At 36.2% G+C, this 21,708-nt stretch overlaps 1 protein-coding gene across 1 annotated transcript in view; it reads right to left on the bottom strand.

Moving 5' to 3' along the window:
- ATRN (attractin) overlaps window positions 1–21,708 on the bottom strand; it is a 250,649-nt gene that overhangs the window by 128,889 nt on the left and 100,052 nt on the right. Inside the window, exons 13-16 of the mRNA XM_044681784.1 lie at window positions 15,576–15,796; window positions 11,722–11,843; window positions 4,956–5,094; window positions 3,027–3,217 (exon numbers count right to left, since the gene is read on the bottom strand). Coding sequence (XP_044537719.1) covers window positions 3,027–3,217; window positions 4,956–5,094; window positions 11,722–11,843; window positions 15,576–15,796 — 673 coding nt within the window. The remainder of the gene's footprint in view (window positions 1–3,026; window positions 3,218–4,955; window positions 5,095–11,721; window positions 11,844–15,575; window positions 15,797–21,708) is intronic.

Below are 21,708 nucleotides of genomic sequence, written 5' to 3'. Positions count from 1 at the left end.
ACTGTGATTTCACAGTGCCCTTACAATTCTGTGAGTCTATGGCAGGATGGAATAGAGAAAGGACAAGACCATGAGAAGACTAGTATCTTTGAATTCTCCTAGTTTTTAGAGGAATCTAGGAATACAGTGAGATGGGCTTGAACTAAAAAGGTAGATAATGAAATTGAAAGAAAGGTAAAAACTAAGAGACTGTAGTAGCAGGTTACTAAGTACTGTTATCTCAATTAATTAAAAACTCTAAAGTTTGTAACTAGAAATAGGAAAATAGTAATGCCATTGGCAATGAAATAATATGAAAACTGAAAAGAGCTGTTAATATTGGTTAAAAAAAGATGGAATTTCTCAAAGACAATCAGCTGTTGCTAAGACCTCCAACTAGCCATGTGAATAGAATGTGAGATCATAAGATGAAAAAGACTTAGAGATCACTGAATCCAACACCTTCATTTTGTAAATGAGGAAATTATGAATGATCCCTTTTTTCCATTTCTGATGTCACTCATCTTTCCTGTCACTCTGATCAGATAAATGCATAGCTATTGACATTTCATAGCTTTTTTCTTGAAAGGTTCTAGGAAATAAACCAATTGTTGTACCTAGTTAGGAAACAAAACTGGAACTCTTAGTTCCTTCAATCAATAAAAGGACAAAAATAGAGACTTAGAAGTGAAGAGGCATATAAGACTGGATATATTTAAAATGAAAGGGGCTTTTGGAGATAATGAAATAAAACAAGTTGAAGACTATGATCTTAGTAAGCTAAGGATTAGTCAGACCTATTAGTAGGCTTTAGTTAAGTTTGGGAACAGGAAACATCTACAAATCATCCATTTCTATGCTTTTATGTTTTTTACTTCCATAATAAAAGACCATTTTCAGAAAGCTTAAACTTTGTCTCAGATGAACTTAAAGAGAAAATGGGATTCAAAGCACACTACTAAAATGTTCCTCTTGGCATAACAATGTTCCTTGAGGAAAAAAACCGTTGCATCTCTAGGGAAAAAAACAAAAACCCTAGCGTCAGGGTCAATGTAGGAAAAATTGGGATCTGGCAAAAATTTTGTCTATTGTTATATTATAGGAGGTCACTAATATCTTTGATGTATATGAAGTTGGAGTACAGAGAGATGATAAGATGGTACTTCTCCTTTATAACAGTTGCCCAGGCAGGATCCTTTAGGTCAAAGTGGTTTATCCCTTCAGGACCCACCTGGGGTTAATTGATATTAATTATTGGGTTCTTCAGCTGAGGTAACATTGGTAATCTGACTGCATGACTCCCTTCCCAAATAAGCTTTGGAAACTAATTCAGGAAGGTACTTTAAACTTTGTATATATTTGATAAGAAGGATAATGGTATGGGATTGAGGTAATAGGAGTCCCTACTTTAAATTGATACTAATGAATCTCCAACTGCAGGTAAATGAAGGAATCAAGATGATAGCTTCTCTCTGGTACAGCCTGGCCAGGGCTAAACCAGAGTAGGTCAACTGCTGGGAAATCTTCAGCTTCTTCTTCAACAGATCTTAAGCCTTATCAGTTGAGATATATCCACCCTTTCCACCCTCTTCTTCATCTCCTGCCCACTTCCCAGATCCCTCCCGGGCCCTGGAAACCCTAGATAACTAAGATAGTGAACTTCCTAATATCTAGGGGCAGTAGAAACAGAGATGGTGGTTAAATACAAATTGATAACAGTACAGGAAACACAGGAGGAGCTTGCAGGGTTGAGTTTGCAAGTCTCTATCTCCAAAGACCGGGATCCACACTGATCTCCAGCCTCAGGGATAGGTAAAAGACCCCAGAACCTCTGTCAGGGTTCTCAACTGCTCTCTCCTGAGTCCACATGCCTCTCTGAGAACATTCTATCCAACTGACTTATCTGTCAATCATTGAGTGAACTTCAAGCTCCCAGAGATTCAATATAACACTATATAGTGTCTGTCCCCATCTCCTGCCTGAGGTAACCATGTCCTCATGCTTTCTTCCTTCTATCCCTCCCTCCCCATACTTCTTCTCTGACAGCTTGCTCACAATTTTAAAAACCTCCCTGAGGGGGGATTTGAAAATTTATGAGTATAAAAGGACTCTTGTTAGAAATGTTATTAACAGAAGCAGAAAAATGAGGTACTGGGATATATTCCAAGTGTGAATACCTTCTCTTTGCTATAGTGAGACATTATCTCCTCTCCTAGAAAGGTTATATATAAGCAGAGTAACACTTCCCTTTCCCTAGTGACTAGGATGTGTGGGGTGACTATTATAGTCCTCTGCTCAGTCATACCAAGAACCTGGCATACCTTTAAGGGGTTAGCATCACTGCTGCCCCCTTCTCAGCCTCCATGGTGATTGCCAGGCAAAGACAAAATGTAAGCCTGATTTTGTTCAAAGGAGGGTTAGTCTAGAAAACTGGTTAATAGAACAATCCCTATATTAAGGTTTTGAGGTAAGGGGATGAAACTTTGGGAGCAGAGTGAGTAAGGAAAAACAGGACAGAGCTTCCCTGAGGTAATTTTTAGCATATGGCTTTCTGTGTCCCAGGTTAGGCCGACTATTGAAGGAGGAGCTTTGGATCCTGATGAATCTTGTCTCAATAGTGGCCATGCTACCCCTATAGACTCAGAGCACTTTTAATCTGAAGAGCTCCAGATTAGTTCACAAGTCCTGAATCAACCTGCCACCCCACCCAGCAGAACCTATGAAGAAAATATATAAAAGCCATCATCAATCATCCAAGAAAGTAAATACATTCTGATTCTTTTATAATATATAACTTATTTAAATTATTTCCCAGCTTTAAACATTACCTACAAGATAAATGAAACCATACAGTTCTAAGGCCTTTTATTAGAACCTTTTAAAAGAAGCATCATATTGAGGAAAGTATCAAATTAGAACATGACTAAATTTCAGTCTACTGTAAAAAATTGGGATAAAACATTACAATTTCCCACTAAGACCCTTGAGAAGCAAAGTCAATTGCCATAAACCAAACCAATACATGCAGTAGATATCCCAGGACTCACCAGCGTTTGTGCTGACTGCATTAAGCGCAACTGTTTAAGAACAAACTCCACCTTCTTCTGGGTAGTGAGAGAAGCCAGGAAAGCATTCATGTTTCTGCAGGACAATTTAGCATTGTCGTAATTGTCTTTTGTGGTTGTAATTTTTAAACATGAATTTCCAACCAAATGCCAGCCAGGACCACATATATTTTCTTGTGTTAAAAAAGGGAAAAGGAAAAAAGTTTCACAAAAGCAGGCAAAATGCATGTATTCACAGGGAAATTTTTGGAAAACTTCAAGTGCTGTTTTTAGAGGGAATGGAGAAGTGGGGAGGACACTAAAAATTTAAGAATGAAAATGGGAAAAAAAAATAAAACAACAATGTTTGGAGCCAGTTTGTATAGTCCTGACTATCAAATGATAGTCAGGAGCAAGCCTAGCTTTATGCTATAAAGAATGGTGCTGCCCTCTATACAGAAACAAGAGAAGACAACATATTCACATTCTATATTCTTTGCCCTTAAAATCTGATTCTTTCACTGAACAGATGATATTTCTCTGATGGGTGATGTGGAGCTGAGATGAACCAAGTAGGTTAAATCACCTCTGAAGAATCAAAACTGTTGCCAAGAAGAACATGTTACTCAAGATAATATCATAAATCCAGCTAGGTAGAGGTTACTATGAAAAAAAAGAACAGTGTGGCAGAGTCAAGGAAAAGGAGACCCATTATTGCAGGCAAGGTGAGGATAAACAAGTTTAAAGTATATTCAATAAACTGCATATGAGAATTTGGGCCTGGTCAGAACCATAGTGGCGGCCAGATTTATCCACCTGCACCACCACTTCTACAATTTTCTGATGTGTGAAAATTGTTTACAAAATTTCCATTCCTGAATACTTGGGAGAGAGTTACTTAATTATAGAGGCTTGAACCCATACCAGACAAGCCTAGAGTTTTTAGCTGAACCAGATGCCTGAAGAGACTACATAATACCCCAAATCTTCAGTCATTTCTAGGCCTCCAGAATAGAAAAAAGTCTGAGGATCCTGCTGATAACATTCTCTTTCCTCTGCCACCACTTCACTCTATCAGAGAATCCTCTGGCTACACAAACCTCAATCTGGGGTAAACTTAACAGAAATATAGTATTGAAAAGGCTGATTGTTAATATTAATATTTTTTATTACCAATAAGTCAATAGAGACAGGGAGAGTGGAGTTTGAAGCATTATTTTTCTCAGATTAGAAGTACATAGTTTCCAGTATCACTGGGCTATACCTACCATTTAACAGAAAAAAATAGAGCTTGTAGGAGTTTGAATAAGTGATGCTATAATTCTTTCCAAAGAGAGCAGCCATACATAATAAGAAATTGTTTCTTATTAAGAAACACAACAATCAATTCTTTCCTCCCCCAAAGTTCAGCATAAAATCTGCAAGGTGTTATATTCAATAATCTGGGATAAGATGGATGCCACCTTGACTGACAGAGATGGCAGTTGAGAGACTTGGAATGTTCCCAGGTGCCTTGAGCTAGAAGCAAATGTCGGTTGGCCCCACCCTATATATACTCCTTACAGCGACATTGAGAGAGGTCTCTGGACTCAGAGGCTGAGAACTGGAGATCACAGATCTCTGCAAGCCTCTGTGGTTCTATCTGGGAGTGGGTGGCTGACTGAAAGGTGGTTGAAGAGTGGCCGGGAGGTAGAAGAAGAGGGTAGGAATGAGCCTGAATCTTTTTCCTGGCTGGACTGTGAGAGCTAGTGAACCATCAACACTAGTAGTGAGAGAACTGAGAGAATAAAGGCCATCAATACATCTGCAGCAATAGCCTTCCCTATTCTTTCCTCCCCAAAAGTTCAACATAAAATCTTCAAGGCAAGCAAAGTACCTTAGATTAAGTCAATGACTTTATAAGTAGTTAGCTACCCCTACATCCATACTTACCAGGCAAAGCAACACACTCTTGATTCCTAGGTTCCCATTGGCAGTTCTGATCCATGGCACAGCTTTTACAACTTGTCTTCTTGTTACAGTAATACATTGGATTATCCTTTGGACAATTCTCATATTTGGAGATAGAAACCTAAAATATGAATCAGGTTTAAGCATTTTCCTGGAATGTCTGCTCACAAATGTAATGATTAATATAATTCTGTAGAAAATTATAGTCCAGAGAAATGGGCATGGGCAGGGTAGAGGGAGCACATGTGCCTTTGGAGTAATAAATAATTAAAGAATTGATAAATGAAGAGGAATATGCCACAGCAGAAAGACTACTATAACAAAAACCAAGTAACTAGGTTTTATTCTTGGCATCACTAACTTTGAACGAATCAAGTATCCTCTCTGAAACTCAGTTTCCTTATCTAGAAGAGATTTAAATAGGATGTTCTCTAAGGTCTCAAATCTAAAATGTATGATTCTATGAAATGGATGATACTTTAACAACTACTGTTTTAGGAAACAGAGTTTCAATTTTTCAGTAACCATCACCAAACATTATATATCATATCAAAATAATACATGTCAGATCATCTTTAAAAAGATATCAAGTCTTAAGTCAAGAAGACAAAAAACAAAGAAAGAAAATTACAGACCAATTTCCTTAATGAACATTGATGAAAATATCTTAAATAAAATTATACATAAGTTTTCATTTACTTATTTATATGAAATTTTGTATTAAAAAAGCTTAAATAAAATTTTAAATGAACTAAAATAAAATAAATTAAATATGCACTATGGCCAGGTGGGATTTATACCATGAATGCAAGTCTGGTGTAATATTAGGAAAACCATCTGCATAATTGACCATATCAATAGTCAAACTAACAGAAAACACATGATTATCATTCAATAGAAGCAGAAAATGCCTCTGACAAAATACAACACCCATTCCTATTGAAAACACTAAGCAAAGTGTGATAATTAGATTAAGTCTACATATCTTTAGATTTAATCACCAAAGGTGAGAGCACCTTCCAATTCTGGGAGGTCCTAACCCATGTGTGCTAGAGTGAGTAATGAATCAGAATCAATGACCGCCCCCTACGCTTTCTATGAGAAAGCGTCTATTGTGATTGGACACGCAGGCTAGGGGAAGGCACTGGAAGTGACACATATGTGACCCCTTTAAAAGAGGGAGTTGAATGAGTGAAGGGCTTCTGGTTTGGTGAAGGGACCTGAGGGAGCTTTGCTGGCTCGTGACCGAGACTGTTCCACGTGGTGAGTTTAAAAACTGAATCTTCCTGAACCTCTATTAAGAAACTTCCTTTTATAGACTCTGTGAATGAAGCTTTCTCCATTCACCTCCAGGCCTCAGGCCCTTTAACCCTCTGCTGAGGGTTAAGATCTACCTGGATTAATTAGTGAGACAGATTCTTAATGTCGTCCGTCCTCTCTCTTCTCTCAAGTAAATAAACTTCCATAAAAGTCAATTTTGATTTGAGATTGACCATCTTTAATATATTGAACCCATAAAACCCCCTTTTCTCCCTTACAATAGGAATAAAAGGGCCTTTCCTTAATAAGTAATAAGTTATATTTGTTTATGACCATCAGCAAGTATGATCTGCAATGGGGATAAGTTAGAAGCCTTCCCAACAAGATCAGGAATGAAGCAAGGATACCTATTCTCACCATTATTATTTAATGTTGTACTAGAAATGCTAGCTTAAGCAATTAGAGGAGAATAAATAAATAAATTGAAGTACAATAAGGAAACTGAACTATCACTCTTTGCAGATATGATGTATACTTAGAGAATCCTAAAAAATCAACTAAAACAACTAGTTGAAATAATTACTTTAGCAAAGTTGCAGGATACAAAATAAAACCACATAAACCATCAGTATTTCTATATATTTCCAACAAAGCTCAGCAGCAAGAGTTAGAAAGAGAAGCTCCATTTAAAATCACTCTAGACAAAAATAAAATTTTGGAGAATCTATTTGCCAAAGCAAATGCAGGAATTATATCAACACAATCATAAAACACTTTTCACACAAATAAAATTAGATCTAAACAATTGGAAAAACATTAATTGTTCATGGGTAGGCCAAGTTAATATAATAAAAATGACAATCCTACCTAATTTACTTATTCAGTGTCATACCAATCAAACTACCAAAAAATTATTTTATAGAACCAGAAAAATAACAAAATTCATCCAGAAGAACAAAAGATCAAGAATATCAAGGGAACTAATAAAAAATGTGAAGGATGGTGGCCTAGCAGTAAGATTTGGATCTTAAATAGTACAATAAAGCAGTAATCATCAAAACAATCTGGTACTGGCTAAGAAAATAAAGGATGGATCAATGGAATGAATGATAGGTAAATGACCTCAGCAATCTAGGCCCAAGATACCAGCTTTTGGAATAAAAACTTACTATTTGACAAAAACTACTGGGAAATTGGTAAATAGTATGGCAAAAATTAGATTTAGATCAACATCTCGCACCCTATACCAAGATAGTTAAAATGGGCATATGATTTAAACATAAAGAGTGATATTATAAGTAAATTAGGGGAACAAAAAATAGTTCACCTGTCAGATCTATGGAGAAGGGAAGAATTTATGGCCAAACAAGAGATAGAGAACATTGCAAGCTGTAAAATGAATAATTTTGATATTAAATTTAAAAGGTTTTGAACAAACAAAACCAATGCAACCAAGATTAGAAGAGAAGCAACAAACTGGGGAAATTTTTTTATAACAAATTTCTCTGATAAAGATCTCATTTCTCAAATATATAAAGAATTAAGTCAAATTTGTAAGAATCCAAATCATTCCCCAATTGATACATAGTCAAAGGATAAGAATAGGCAGCTTTCAGATGAATTAAAGCTATCAATAATCATATGAAAAAATGTTCTAAATCCCTCTTGATTAGAGAAATGTAAGTTAAAACAGTTGTGAGGTATCACTTCACACCTATCAGATTGGCCAATATGACAGTAAAGGAAAATAATAAATGTTGGAGAAGTTGTGGCAAAATTGGGACGCTAATGCATTACTGTGAACTGACTGGACAATTCTGGAGGGCAATTGGAATTATGCCCAAAGGGCTATAAAAGAATGCATACTTTTTGATCCAATACCACTACTAGGTCTGTATCCCAAAGAGATAAAAAAAATGGGAAAGGTCTTGTTTATACAAAAAAAAAAAAATTTATAGCTGTTCTTTTTGTGCTGGCAAAGAATTAGAAAGTAAAGGTTCTTCAATTAGGAAATGGTTGATTCCCCAACTGACAAATGATCAAGGGACATGAATAGATAGTTTTCAGAGAAGGAAATCAAAACTATCAATAATCACAGGAAAAAATGTTCTAAATCCCTCTTGATTATAGAAATGCAAATCAAAACAACTCTGAGGTACCACATCGCACCTAGAAGATTGGCCAATGTGACAGTAAAGGAAAATAATAAATGTTGGAGGGGATGTGGCAAAATTTGAACACTAATACATTGCTGGTGGAGTTGTAAATTGATCTGACCATTCTGGAAGGCAATTTGGAATTATGGAATTATGCCCAAATGGCTTTAAAAGACTGCCCGCCCTTTGATCCAACCATACCACTACTAGGTGTATGCCCCAAAGAGATAATAAAAAAAAAAAAGGTTGTACAAAATTGTTCATAGCTTTGCTCTTTGTGGTGGCAAAAAAATTGGAAAATGAAGAAGTGTCCCTCTATTGGGGAATGGCTGAACAAATTGTGGTATATGATGGTGATGGAATATTATTGTGCTGTAAGGAATGATGAAATGGAGGATTCCTAGATGAATTAGAAAGACCTCCATGAACTGATGCAGAACAAAATGAGCTCTGCAAGAGAACATTGAGTTCTTCAAGAGAATATTATACAGAGAAAGAGAAATATTGTGGAATGATCAAATGTAATTGACTTTACTACTAGTAGCAATGTATTGATCCAGGACAATTCTGAGGGACTTATGAGAAAGAATGCTATCCACATCCAGAGAAAGAACTGTGGAAGTAGAAATGCAGAAAAACAACAACATATGATTTATTGTTTATATGGGTATATGATTTGGGGTTTGGGTTTTTAAAAGATTACTCTATTACAAAAATGAATAATATAGAAATAGGTATCAAGTGATAACACATGTAAAACCCAGTTGTAAGGGTTAAATTAAGGAGTTTGACAAAGTCAGGAGAGCAGTTTAACAGAAACTCTGTTTAAAAAAGAAGTACAGAAAGAAAGAAAAGTGGAGAGATTACTAATCTTATACCCTATAAATATACCTAAAATTCCTAAAAACTATCTAAAATTTCCTAAACTATCTCTGTCTTCTCAGGACAGGTTCTTCTGCCTAGCACACCAGGCCTATCTACTCTACGCTATCTATAAATTATTCACTAACTACCTAACTCCCTAAAATAAGAGACAGCCACCACTCACTCACTCCTTCAATCAGTTTTTTATAGCAGCCCAACTGGCATTAGCCAACTGCCAGCAGATCCTTGCCTCAGAGACATACTTCCTATTCTCTAGAGATCTCAGAGCCAAAGGACCTTAAACTGTCCACGACTGCTTCCTTTCTCTCCTCACTGACCAACTCTCCTCATTGTAAAAATAATAGCTCAATGAATTGATTACAGATATAAACTGATTAGACACTCTGCTTGCTGTGCTTAAAAAGTATCTTCAGTTTATATAAGTGAAGTGAAGCTCATAAGTGAACTCTTCAGGGCCAGGCACAAGGACACTAAGGAGATTCTTGTTATACAAAAATAAACTAGTTATTGAGAATATAAGGATATAAAAGGATGTCTAACTCTAAGGGATTCTAACTCCAACCAAATAAGACTCCATGGTTCTGCAAGGAACTGCTTTTCCTGTTTCCACAGGCTACACTGATCCTTCCTGATCTGATTAACCCAAATTTTCCCTATTCTACAATGAACTAACACTATTATCCTTATAAGAAGTATATAATTTTTAACTTTGTCTCCAAATTATAAATATAACAAAGGCCAACTGGCTGAGCCACAGCAAGAACCAAGTTATAACTCTAAGCCTTAACAGACCCAGAGTACAAATCAAAGACCAGGTCTTTCTTTGGTCTTCTCAGAGATAAAACAATCTTTGAAAAAGCAATAGACAGTCACTAGTGTTTCCCAAGTTGGAAAAGGAAATCGCTTGGCTCCTTCAGGCTTTTCCCCTTTTTTCCTTCTACCTTCAGACAGTGAGGAGAGAGAGAAAAGATGTCACCTGTTCCCAGCTCTCAGAGAGAGAGCAACTGCCACTCCCAGAGAGTAACTGCCACAGAAAAAAAGTTACACCTCCCACACACATTGTCAACATTTGAAACTGATACTCTGGTTCAGCTCTGTTTCAAACTTCAATTCTTTCTCAAGCCAGCTTCTCTACTTCTTATCTCTAAACTAATATAACAAGACTTAATTTCCAATATCATCCTTATACCGCTAACTTCCTGTCAGAAGGCCAGCTTCTTCCTCTCCTCAGTCCTGGTCTCCCTGGTAATGGAACCTTCAGCTCTGGCTCACTGACTCCTGTCAGTTCTGATCTTCTTAGAAATCCTGCTCTCTAGCCTCTTAAGAAGACAGAGGGAAAGATTAAGAAAATCCCTTTAACATAGTGCAATTGCTTGTCAGCTCCAAGAGGGGGAAGGGAAAAGGGGAGGGAGAGAACATGAAATTATGTAACCATGGAAAAATATTTTAAGTGGAAAAAAATGGGGAATGGCTGAACAAATTGTGTTCTATGATGGTGATGAAATACTTTGTGCTATAAGGAATGATGAACAGGATGATTTCAGGAAGAACTGGAAAGACATAAATGAACTGATGCAGAGTAAAATAATTAGAACCAGGGAAACATAATACACACACCGAAATTTTGTGGAACAATCAAATGTGATAGACTTTACTACCAACAGCAATATCATGATCCAGGACAATTCTGAGGGATTTATGAAAAAAGAATGTTATCCACCTCCAGAGAAAGAATTGTTGGAGTAGAAATGCAGATGAAAACATATGATTTATCACTTGTTTATTTGGGCATATGATTTGGGGTTTTGGTTTTATAAGACTATACACTTACAAAAATGAATAATATGGAAATATGTTTTGTGTGATAATACACATATAAAGCAGAGGGAAAAAGAAGAGATATTACAAAAAAATGGTATCGAGTCTTTTTCTCTTATTACCAAAAATACTCTCTATTTTCAGCCTCCCCTACCCGTCCTTCACTTGATCCTGAAATACTGGTCTTCTTTCTGCTTCTCACACACAATAAGTCACCTACCATATCTAAATCTAGCTGTCATCCCTGGTATACACTCTTCTCTTACATCCGCCTTGAAGATATATAATACAAATGTTATTATTTCATTTCACAGAAGAGAAAACTGAAGAAGAGCAAGAGGAATGGTGGATCCACAATCACATAGCAAAAACCAAGACTCAAATACAATTCCTGACTCCTTAGCTGCCATTGCAACACTAAGCCCCAGCAGCTAACAGGGATGAGAGACAAAAATACTTCCCAAAAGAGAATTCATAGCTTCATGTCTTGCACATTTAAAAATAATTCTATAGCTTTTGCTACAGTTTTACCACCAGCAAAGCAGATATACACTCGAGTGAAAATTGTTACCCTCAGGATGTCTTTGCTGATGTGCAAACCTGGAAACAAAGGGTTAGATATGTATTACCTGGCCTTCAGTACAATTACTGTTCATGGAGATACAATGATCGTTGCACCACTGGCAGTCATTTGTGTTGGCTGTACAGCTGTAACAGTCTGTGTGCTGATCACATTTGTCATGATCCGCAGCTATTAAAAAAAGAAAGTCATTTAACTAGAGATAATTCTGTCCCCCTGGCAAATAGTCACCATAAGAAATTAGAAGCTTTATTCTATAATTCACACAAATCTGAATTTGTTCCAAGAAACTTCACCTTACAAATTTGTAATTTTCCCTTCCATTCCAAAAAATTAAATGTCATTTTCCACATCCTCTACATTAACTTAAAATTTTCCACATTTAATTTAAGCAGTTTACATTTTCATCTCAGACAATTTCTCTAACTTTAACCCTTTACTTTAGTGGTAAGAGACTAATTTACCTTATTTTGGCTATCTCAATGCATTCAATGCTCACAGATATCTAAAAAGGTAATGAAGTAGTCTGGGCTTTAAAAAAAAAAAAAAGATTCCTTTTGTCTGTGGGCTTATGTAATTTGTCCCCACTAGAAAATGAATGGTCTTCATCTGTAGTAATTACACAAACACTTAGGAGGGTACTCTTTCTTGATCTCACTACATCTCATTGTAGAGAAAGCATCCATTCATACTCATGGTTATGGTTATTGTTTCTTTATCACTGTGAATTTTGGTTATTAGATAGTGAGATTACAACTTCTTTTTTTAAACTGATGATACAAATTAAACTCTATCCCAGTTTCTCATTTTTCTTTTTTTGAATGTCTCTATATTTTAGAAATGTTTCTTATATATGGAAATTAGATTTTGATTTCTTACCCATTCTTCAACTTTCATTTTACTGAATTGCTTAATTTATTCACATTTAAAGTTATGATTGTTAGACTTGAGTTCATTAATTTTCTTTTAATCTTTCATTTCTTTTAAGTGAGTACTTTAAGCAGAAAACAAATAAAAAGCATATAAAACTTTGTTATTGCAATTAGTTTTGCTTATCCTACTTTGATATTAGTTTGTTCCCACAGGGTTTCCCTCCCCTCTCTCATTTATCTATTTATTCCAAATTTTAAAAAAGATTTTTTTAATAACCCATACCTTCTGTCTTACAACCAATACTGTATATCAATTCCAAGGCAGAAGAGTGGTAAGGGCAAGGCAAAAGGAGTTAATTGAGGTAAGGGCAAGGCAAATGGAGTTAATTGACTTGCCAGGGTCATACAGCTTGGATGTATCTGAATCCAGATTTGAACCCAGGACCTTCAGTCTCTAGAACTAGCTCTTTATCCACTGAACCATTTATATGCCACTTAACTTTACTTTTTTCTCTTTTATGTATCTATTTTTTCCCATCTTTGGTCCTTCCCTTTCCCTATCTAGTTAAATGAATGGTTCAGAAAAATCTTCCTTCTTCATCTCCTTTCCAGTCTCTTATTTTAAGTAACACTTTTGGGCTATGCCCTTTTTCAATAAGCTTTACTTCATTTTATCCTCCCTGTTATTTCTCTTCTCTGACAGCCTATTATTTATTTTCTGTCTTGCAGATTGTTCCCTGAGTTGTTCCCTTTTTTTGTGTATATGCTTAATAAGGATTAAGAACGTAGAAGCCCAAGTTTGAGTTCCCTCTTAAATATTATTTCCTTTTTATTTCCTTTGAATATTCCCATCCTCTACTTTCTGCTAGGCCTCAATCAGAATGGATTGCCAGAAATGGCAATCAGATGGATATACTGCTGTGTTAGCATCCATTTGCCATCTTGATCTTCTTTGCTTTTTGGAATATACCACTTCATTCTCTCCTCTGATTTTTCATTACTGCATATTAATTGTAGGTTATTCAGTTAATTTTCTTTCACATTTAAAGGTCATTCTCAGAGATATTTGCAAAATTGGCTTATTTTTAATATTAGCATTTTAATGTTCCAAGTTTTTCATTTCCTTCTCTCATACTCTATTTCTCTGAAGAGATTCCCTAGTATGTGTAAACTTTTAAAAAAATTCTGTAGTCTAATCCTGCATTGAAAACTCTGATTTCTATCCTAAATTTATTCTTTTAAAAGTTTTATTTCTCTTTTAAAGTTTTTGATCTTTTGCTAAAAGGTGAGGGTTTTTTTAAAGTTGGTTTTATGGTCCTTCGGTGGTCCAGAAAGTTCCAATCAAGCAAATTTCACTCATTTTCCTTTGTGATACAATAATAACTTATGGTAACGTGGGTTTTCTTTGAGATTTTATTTAGTCTTTTTATGATTCTCTAAGTTGGTTTATCTATATGAGAACTAGGTATTTAAGTCTTCTTTATACTCCCAAGTTACTTGCTTTTTACCTGCCTCATTCTTTCAGTCCCTCTCCCTTCCACTAAAACCTGGGCCTGATGACTGAGTGTCCTTGTCAATTTGAGGGTTATAAGGGTAAATGTGGTTAAATCTCTGCTAGTAAACTCTGGAAAAATAAGAGGGATGAGGGGAAAAGCTCATTTTCAAATTCTTTTTTTCCTCAGAAGTCATCAACACACTTTCCCTTGAAATCTGTGGCTTCGGCATGGAGTAGGTTGGGATCTGAGGGTGCAAAATGAGAACTATAAGAATTTAAGTCAACTGTTATTTCATGATGTTTTTTACTGTGTTGATTTATGATATTCTCAGAGCCATGATAACTCTACACAGTGACCAGGCATTGTCTCTCTCCATAATCTAGCAGGAGCCATCATTCCAAAGAACTCAGAAATAATTTCTGGGAACCTTGACATATACACATCTTTTGGACTTTCCTCTTCTTTATATCATAGACTTCCAGGCTTTTTGCCTACTTTTACTACTCTCACTTCAGTAATATAAAATCCTATGGGAAATTTCTAGGACAATTTATTTAATTAAAGAAGAGTATTTCTAAATTTAGTTTCAGGAAACTTCAACATCATTGAGGGTCTCAGTACACAACACAAATGTACTAATACTAAATTATTTCAATTTTTAAAACAAGTTGAACAGTTTAATCTCTTACTTTCAAAAAAAAACAAGAAGTGTAATGAAGTAATTTAGGGAATAGAATAGAAATTTATAGGAGCTTGGCTGTCAGCTTTGAGCATTCTGTATTGCAACTAGGGGAGAGATAAAACTGTCATTGCTGTTGAGAGAGGAGTTTGGAGGAGAAGTCCAGTCAGCAGAGACTCCAGGAGCTTGGGTTTTTTGGGATTGGAGAAGCCTGAAAACAACATATCTCAAGACAACCCTTGGTAGTGGATAGTGTCTGTTTTCTGGTGGACAGTTTGCAGGCATTTTTCCCTACCTGGTATCTCTTGGATTATTGGCGGTGCAATGAGTTGATTCCTGGTATCCTGAAGCCATCAAGGAAGCAACCTGGACCATTTGTGAGAAACCCCCAAACCCAGCTCTCTCCCTCTAGTCTTCAGTCAAGGCTGTCAGCCTGACTGAAGTTGGGTTGACAGAGAAACTCTCTCTTACGACTCCATTTCTTGTCAGTTAGCTAAATCCTAGTTATAGAAATACCTCTTCCACTCTCCTTAACCTTTAAACATTAAAACTATTTTGTTTTCCTTTCTGTTTGTTTCTTCTCACCTCAAAGAATCCATAGTGTGTGTGAGTAGTTAAATCTTTGTATTCCCTGGTTTGGGACAGAGACCAGTAATTCCAATTGTCATTCCTTTAGTGAAAGGATTATCAGATTTACTCAGGCTCTGATACCCCATCCTTCTTTGTGAGTTTAATCAGTGAGTGGCAGTTGCCCAAAACACCTACTGGTTTCTCATAGATTAACTTACATTTATATATTCTTTTAAAAGAAGTAAAACTAGAACAGTTACATTTTTAAGTAAAGAGCAGCACATACTTCTTTTTGAAAAGCATTCTGCTCTGGTCTTCTCTTCTTGCACTTCAGTTGCTGATTCCCAAGGGATACACTCAGATGCATTCACATTCCACACACATCGGACTCCAGGTCCTGCTGCTATACAAGAGTCTTCACTTGCATATGCTTCACACCTTTCTGATGTAAACATCAGGATATCGCTGAGCAGAAGGCTGTTGAAACCTCCAAATACATACATAGTGCTAAATAAGAAGAAAAAAACATTTTTATCCCAAAATTGCTCAGTGTAGAGCACATACTATACTAGGTAATTAAAGTCATTTTACCAGATGATACATATGAGCACCATAACTTAGAAAAGGCATTTATAAACAGGTCAAAAGGCATATATCTGGGATGGTAAGGGAATGGAAGATCTAGCCCAGTGGTTCCCAAACTTTTTTAGCCTACCGCCCCCTTTCTAGAAAAAATATTACTTAGCCCCCTGGAAATTAATTTTTAAAAAAATTTAATAGCAATTAATAAGAAAGATAAATGCACCTGTGGCCATCACTGCCCCCCTGGATCACTGCAGCACCCACCAGGGGGCAGTAGCACCCACTTTGGGAATTACTGATCTAGCCAGTCAAAGACAGACTGAAGGAATTGGCTATGTTTATCCTGTGTAGATGATTTCTTGGAGCAAAAGGCAACCAAGATTTATATGAGTATAGTCTTGAAATAAATGAAAGACTGTCAAATATAAGGATTCAACTTATTCTGCTTAGCTCTACAGTGAACTATGAGCAACAGGGAAAAGTTACAAGGAGTTCAATATAATGAATTACTTTCTAACAATTAAAGCTATCCCAAAGAGATTTAAAAAGAAGGAGGCCTATTTGTACAAAAATATTTGTTGTAGCTCTTTTTGTGGTAGGAAGAATTGGAAATTATGGGGCTGTCCATCATTTGGGGAATAACTGAACAAACTAGTATATAATTGTGATGGACTACTACTACACTATAAGAAATGTAAAGCACAATGATTTTAAAAAAATCTGGAAAAACTTATATGAACTGATACAAAGTGAAGTGAACAGAACCAGAATAATATTGTACACAGTGTATAAATGGAAATTTTTAACCTTGGACTTCATCCTCCATAAGTCCCTTAGTTTTCCCAAAATTCCCTTTAATCTCTCCTGTGCCTCCACGTTTTCGTGGTCACGTTATTATTTTATAGTTGGCTGTAACTTCTCCCTCTCTCTCTTTGGTTTCTGGAAGTGAGCTGGTTAGTACCTTTTAGTTAATCTCTTTTGTTAGTTTATTATTAATAAATGTAATATTTAGTATCTTGCATATTAATTTTAACCTCCACAACAGTGACAACAATATTTTTTGACGAACAACTGTGAATGAACTAGTTATTTTTAGCAATGCAGTGATTCACAATTCCAAAGATTCCTGATGAAAAAATGTCATCTACCCTCAGAGAAACTGTTTTGGAGTCTGAATGCAGATCAAAACATACTATATTTCACTTTCTTTCTTCTATTTTTTTTTTTGGTTTGAGATCTTGTCCACAAAATGACCAATATGGAAAAATGTTTTATATGATTACACATGTAAAATCTACATCAGACTGTTTACCATCTCAGGGAAGGGGGTGGAGTCAGAAGGAGAGAAAGGGGAAAAAAGGAGGGAGAGAATTTGGAACTCGAAACATTTTTTAAATGAATGTTGAAAAATTGTTTTTACATGTAATTGGGGAAACATAAAATATTATTTTAAAAAATAATTAAAGCTATCCAAGAACAAAATGGAATATATTGGTAGGTAGTATCCTATCACTAAGGTACAGGCAATTGATTTGTTAGGGATGTTGAAGAAAAGAGCACTAGGTTGAACTAGATGACCTCTAATTCCATAATTCAAGATTTATTGTGTCTATAAACTCAATATGAGCCCCAAAAGCCTGATATGACAACTAAAAGAGAAATTATTTTCCCAAAGTGATCCTGGACTACATGGAAAAAAGTATATTTGAACTTGGATCTTCTTGATTCCAAGCCAAGAGTATTAAGAGGCCACAGAAGAATTATGGACTCTCTAGCCATAAGGTATTTTAGAAATCATTTTATCTAACTCCCAAGGTTGACTTGAGCCATAAAAGATAGTAGGTAGCAGACAAAGAATTCATCCTCAGGTCCTATAACTGATGAGGCAGTTGATCATATGTTGATAATATGATCAAATAATTGGTCTTCAGTAAATGTTTATTGAATTAGTAATGATAATAAAAATCCACACTTAATGATGATGATGATGATGACAACTAGCTTTTATAGAGTATTTAGGGTTTGCAAAGAAGCTTACAAATATCATTTCATTTTATCCTTATAAAAACCCTGGGAGGTAGATATTACTATTATCCTTATTTTATGGATGAGGAAACTAAGGCAGAAAGAGGTTAAGTGACTTGTCTAGGACTACATAGCTGGGAAGATTTGAAATTAATTCTTTATGACTCCTCTATCCAATGTGCCAGTAGGTACTTATAGGGAAGCTCAAATGAGATAATGAACATGAAGTACTCTGCACACTGTAAGGGACTCTGTGAATGATGCCTATGAGGAAGGAGGTCTCCAGATTCCAAGTCTGACTATAGACCACCAGTCATGCCACTGAAATATTGGCCCAAGAGTTTCTGCTAGCAAGGCATAACCATGAGTGAATCATATCATTTTTAGTGCCATGAGTAGTCCAAATGCAACAATAGAAGAGCAAACCCAAGTAAAACACAAGGATAGCTCGCTATTAGTACCCATATAGAATTATAGATTTAGACCTGGAAGGGATCTAGTCCAATCCCTTCATTTTATGGACAAGGAAATTCAGATCACAAAGCTTAAGTGACTTGCCCAAGGTTACAAAGGGAACAAGTGCCAAAGCAGAGATTCAAATCCCTGTCCTGTGATACCAAGTCCAGTACTCTTTCCACCCGTGTAGTATACTGCTTCCATCTTTACTGAAACCTAGCCACCATGTTTAGTTTGGAAGAAGGGTAGCTTTACGGGGTAAGAGAATAAATTCTGTCTTTAAGATGTCTAGGGGTTGTCCAGTATGCAGCTGATGTCATGGAAATAAAATTTAGGAGATATATTAGGAGAAGATCGATAAATTTTGTTGTCATTGTTTAGTATTTTTTTCAGTCATTCCAACTCTCTGTGACCCCTTTGGAGTTTTCTTGCCAAAGGTAACTGGACTGTTTTGCCATTTCCTTCTCCAGCTCATTTTACAGATGAGAAAACTGAGGCAAACAGGGTTAAGTGGTTTGCCCAGTCATATAGCTATTATGTGTCCAAGATAAGATTGAACTCAGGAAGACTCACCTTCATATTCTAGGCCCAACATTCTATCTACTGTGCCATCTAGTTGCCTTTTTTTGCCATTTCCTCCTCTAGTCAATTAAGGAAAAAGTTAAGTAACTTGCCTAAGTAACACAGCAAGTAAGTGTCTGGGGCCAGATTTAAACTCAGGTCTTCCTGACTAGGCTGAACACTCTATTGTGCCACCTACTTGCCCTCTATAAGTTTAGGAGATAAATAATCAAAACAGGACCTAAGATCACCAAGAGAACAAATATAACAATAAAAAGGTCTGGGATAGAATTCTAGGGTACACCTAAATTAAGTGAACAGAAAATGGGTAATCATCTAGCAAATAAAACTAGGGAATGATCAGACAGGAAGGGGAGAACCAGGTAAAAGCAATGTCCCTGGAGCCAAGGAAAAGGATAGAAATAGAATTCAATAGAAAATATTACATAGAAAAGATTAACAGCATTAAAAGCTTTAGCAGAGTCATGAAGTAAGAAAATAGAGGCAGAGCCATCAGATTTTAAAGTTAAGAGATCATAAAGTAGCTCAGTGCATAAAAAGTCAGGCCTGGAGATGGAAGATCCAGGGTTCAAATATGATCTCAGACATTTCCTAGCTATATGACCCTGGGCAAGTCACTTAACCCCCAGTAACTAGCCCTTTCTGCTCTTCTGCCTTGGAATTGATACTTAGTATTAATTCTAAGACAGAAGATGAGTTTAAAAAAAAAAAAGATCCTGGAATCAGAGATCTAAAGTTACAAGAGTCTTCAGAGGTCATCTGATCCAACCCTCTCATTTTTATAGATAAAGATCTATATAGATATAGATATTCAAGTCCTGTGAAGTTTTAACTTTTCCCCCAGGATCACACAGCGGGGGATAGAGGCAGGATATGAATTCAGGTCTCTAGAAGCATATATCTATATGAAAATATAGATATACTGTCCAGGAGAAGAGCAGACCTCACTTCTATCAACACTGGGTTAATGCTTCAGTACAGCTAACTGGGAATTACCTTCCTCCCCCAATATTCCGATCTTTCTCTTTGATTCTTCTTGATAGCTTACCTGAAACTGTGTTCCCTAAAATCATTCCATGGATAACAAGCAGCTGTTGTCTCCTCTACATCTACCTCTCTCAGTCTTCTACAGAAAGAACTTCACATCGATTGCTCAGCTCTGCCTGTTCAGGGATCCCTCCATTTCCCATTCTCTAGGCATCACATTCTCATACTCTCTGACTGCATGACAAAGCTCAGATTTCCCTTATGTTACTTCAGATCATTTTCATTATGTGTTTTTATATTTGATACTGTGTAATTAATTTATGTACCCTAGAACTCCAATTCCCAGCATCCCATGTTCCTTCTCACATTATGTGCTGATGTAGGGAGGATATAAATTTCGTGTAGCCCCACCTCTTGTTCTCTCTTTCCGTGATAGGGAGCTGTAGAGGTGAGGTAAGGCAAGAGGCAAGAGAACTTGCTCATGTAGTTTTAATTTTGTTAGAGAGTTAGGTTTTTTTTTTACTTCTATTTACTTTTTATTCCTTCTATTTCAAGTAATTATTAATAAACTACAAAATATAATTCTTAGAGTGTTAGATATTAATTTTAATCTTAAAATACCTTCTTTTTATTTTAATAGAATATTTCATTCTCCCTGAAAATCTAGATAATGGAAAGGCAATTCTTCAAGTTCCTACATCTACTATTGTAAGAGGGAACCTGGTACTTTGAGAACTGACAGCAATGATGTGGTCTTGGCAGAAAAAGAAAAATCATCAACTCACTGTAAATGTCGATAAAAACTCTCCTTGCTTTTTACAGATAACATAGCAATTACAGTAGAGTAATAGGAAGAAAAGTAAGATTACAAGGGTCTGGGTGACAGAGAAGGAGAAGTAGGTGTGGGTAATTCTTTCTAAGGATTTGGCAGTGAAAGAAAAGGGAATACAGAACAATAGCCTTAGGGGGCTGGCAGGGAAATAAAGCTTCTGTCCTGATGGAGTAAACCTGAGCAGGGGAAGAGAGGGAAAAGAAAAGGTGCTAGGAGACAGGGGAGGGTAAATAGGAGACAGAGAAGATTTCATGGAATTGAATGTGAAAATGAAAAGAGAGGTGTCTGTGTGTGATTTTACAATAAGCATTCCACAATGGAAATGGAGGGCAAAAAAAATGACAGGGACTGGGACATGATAATACTGAACTAGATAGGAATAAAATTATAGTGAGATGGAACATGAATTGGGGTTTTGTCCTGGGAGATAGAAAGTCTAAGTCACTAGGATTACAGCGTCAGGAGGTACAAATGGGCTAGTTTTAAGTATAGTTGAGTTAGGATCTTTAACCCCTAGGATCCTAATGATGGCGAATGGTACAAGTGTAGTGTTCCCTCTCCAAATATAAGACAGTTATATGGGGTAGGGGACCAAAAGGAGCTCAGGAAAGAAGTCTGGGCTCCTGAAAGCCATAATTCAAATGTGATACTAGGTTAGTATTCATATAACCACATGATGGGATCAGGCACACATAAATGATAAGGCACATACAGAATGTCCAATCAACTCTCTTTCAGTATTGGTATCTGGGTCCTGGACCTTTTAGCATTTGATCTAATGTCTGAAGCACCAGGCAGGAGAGTCCTAGGCAGTTGCCTATGGTCCTAGTATTTCTTACTTCAAGGGTAGTATAAAACCTAACCCCAGTTCTTCCAAGTGTTCCCTTCTTTAAAAATTTTCTTTTACATCCTCTATCTGGCCCTGAATCTGAAGTTTAATCTGTTCTGAGCTCTT

Source organism: Gracilinanus agilis, chromosome 6, assembly GCF_016433145.1.
Source record: "Gracilinanus agilis isolate LMUSP501 chromosome 6, AgileGrace, whole genome shotgun sequence".
Classification (NCBI taxonomy): Eukaryota; Metazoa; Chordata; class Mammalia; order Didelphimorphia; family Didelphidae; genus Gracilinanus; species Gracilinanus agilis.
The sequence above is the reverse complement of the archived record's forward strand: the minus strand, read 5'-3'. Positions and strand labels throughout refer to the sequence as shown.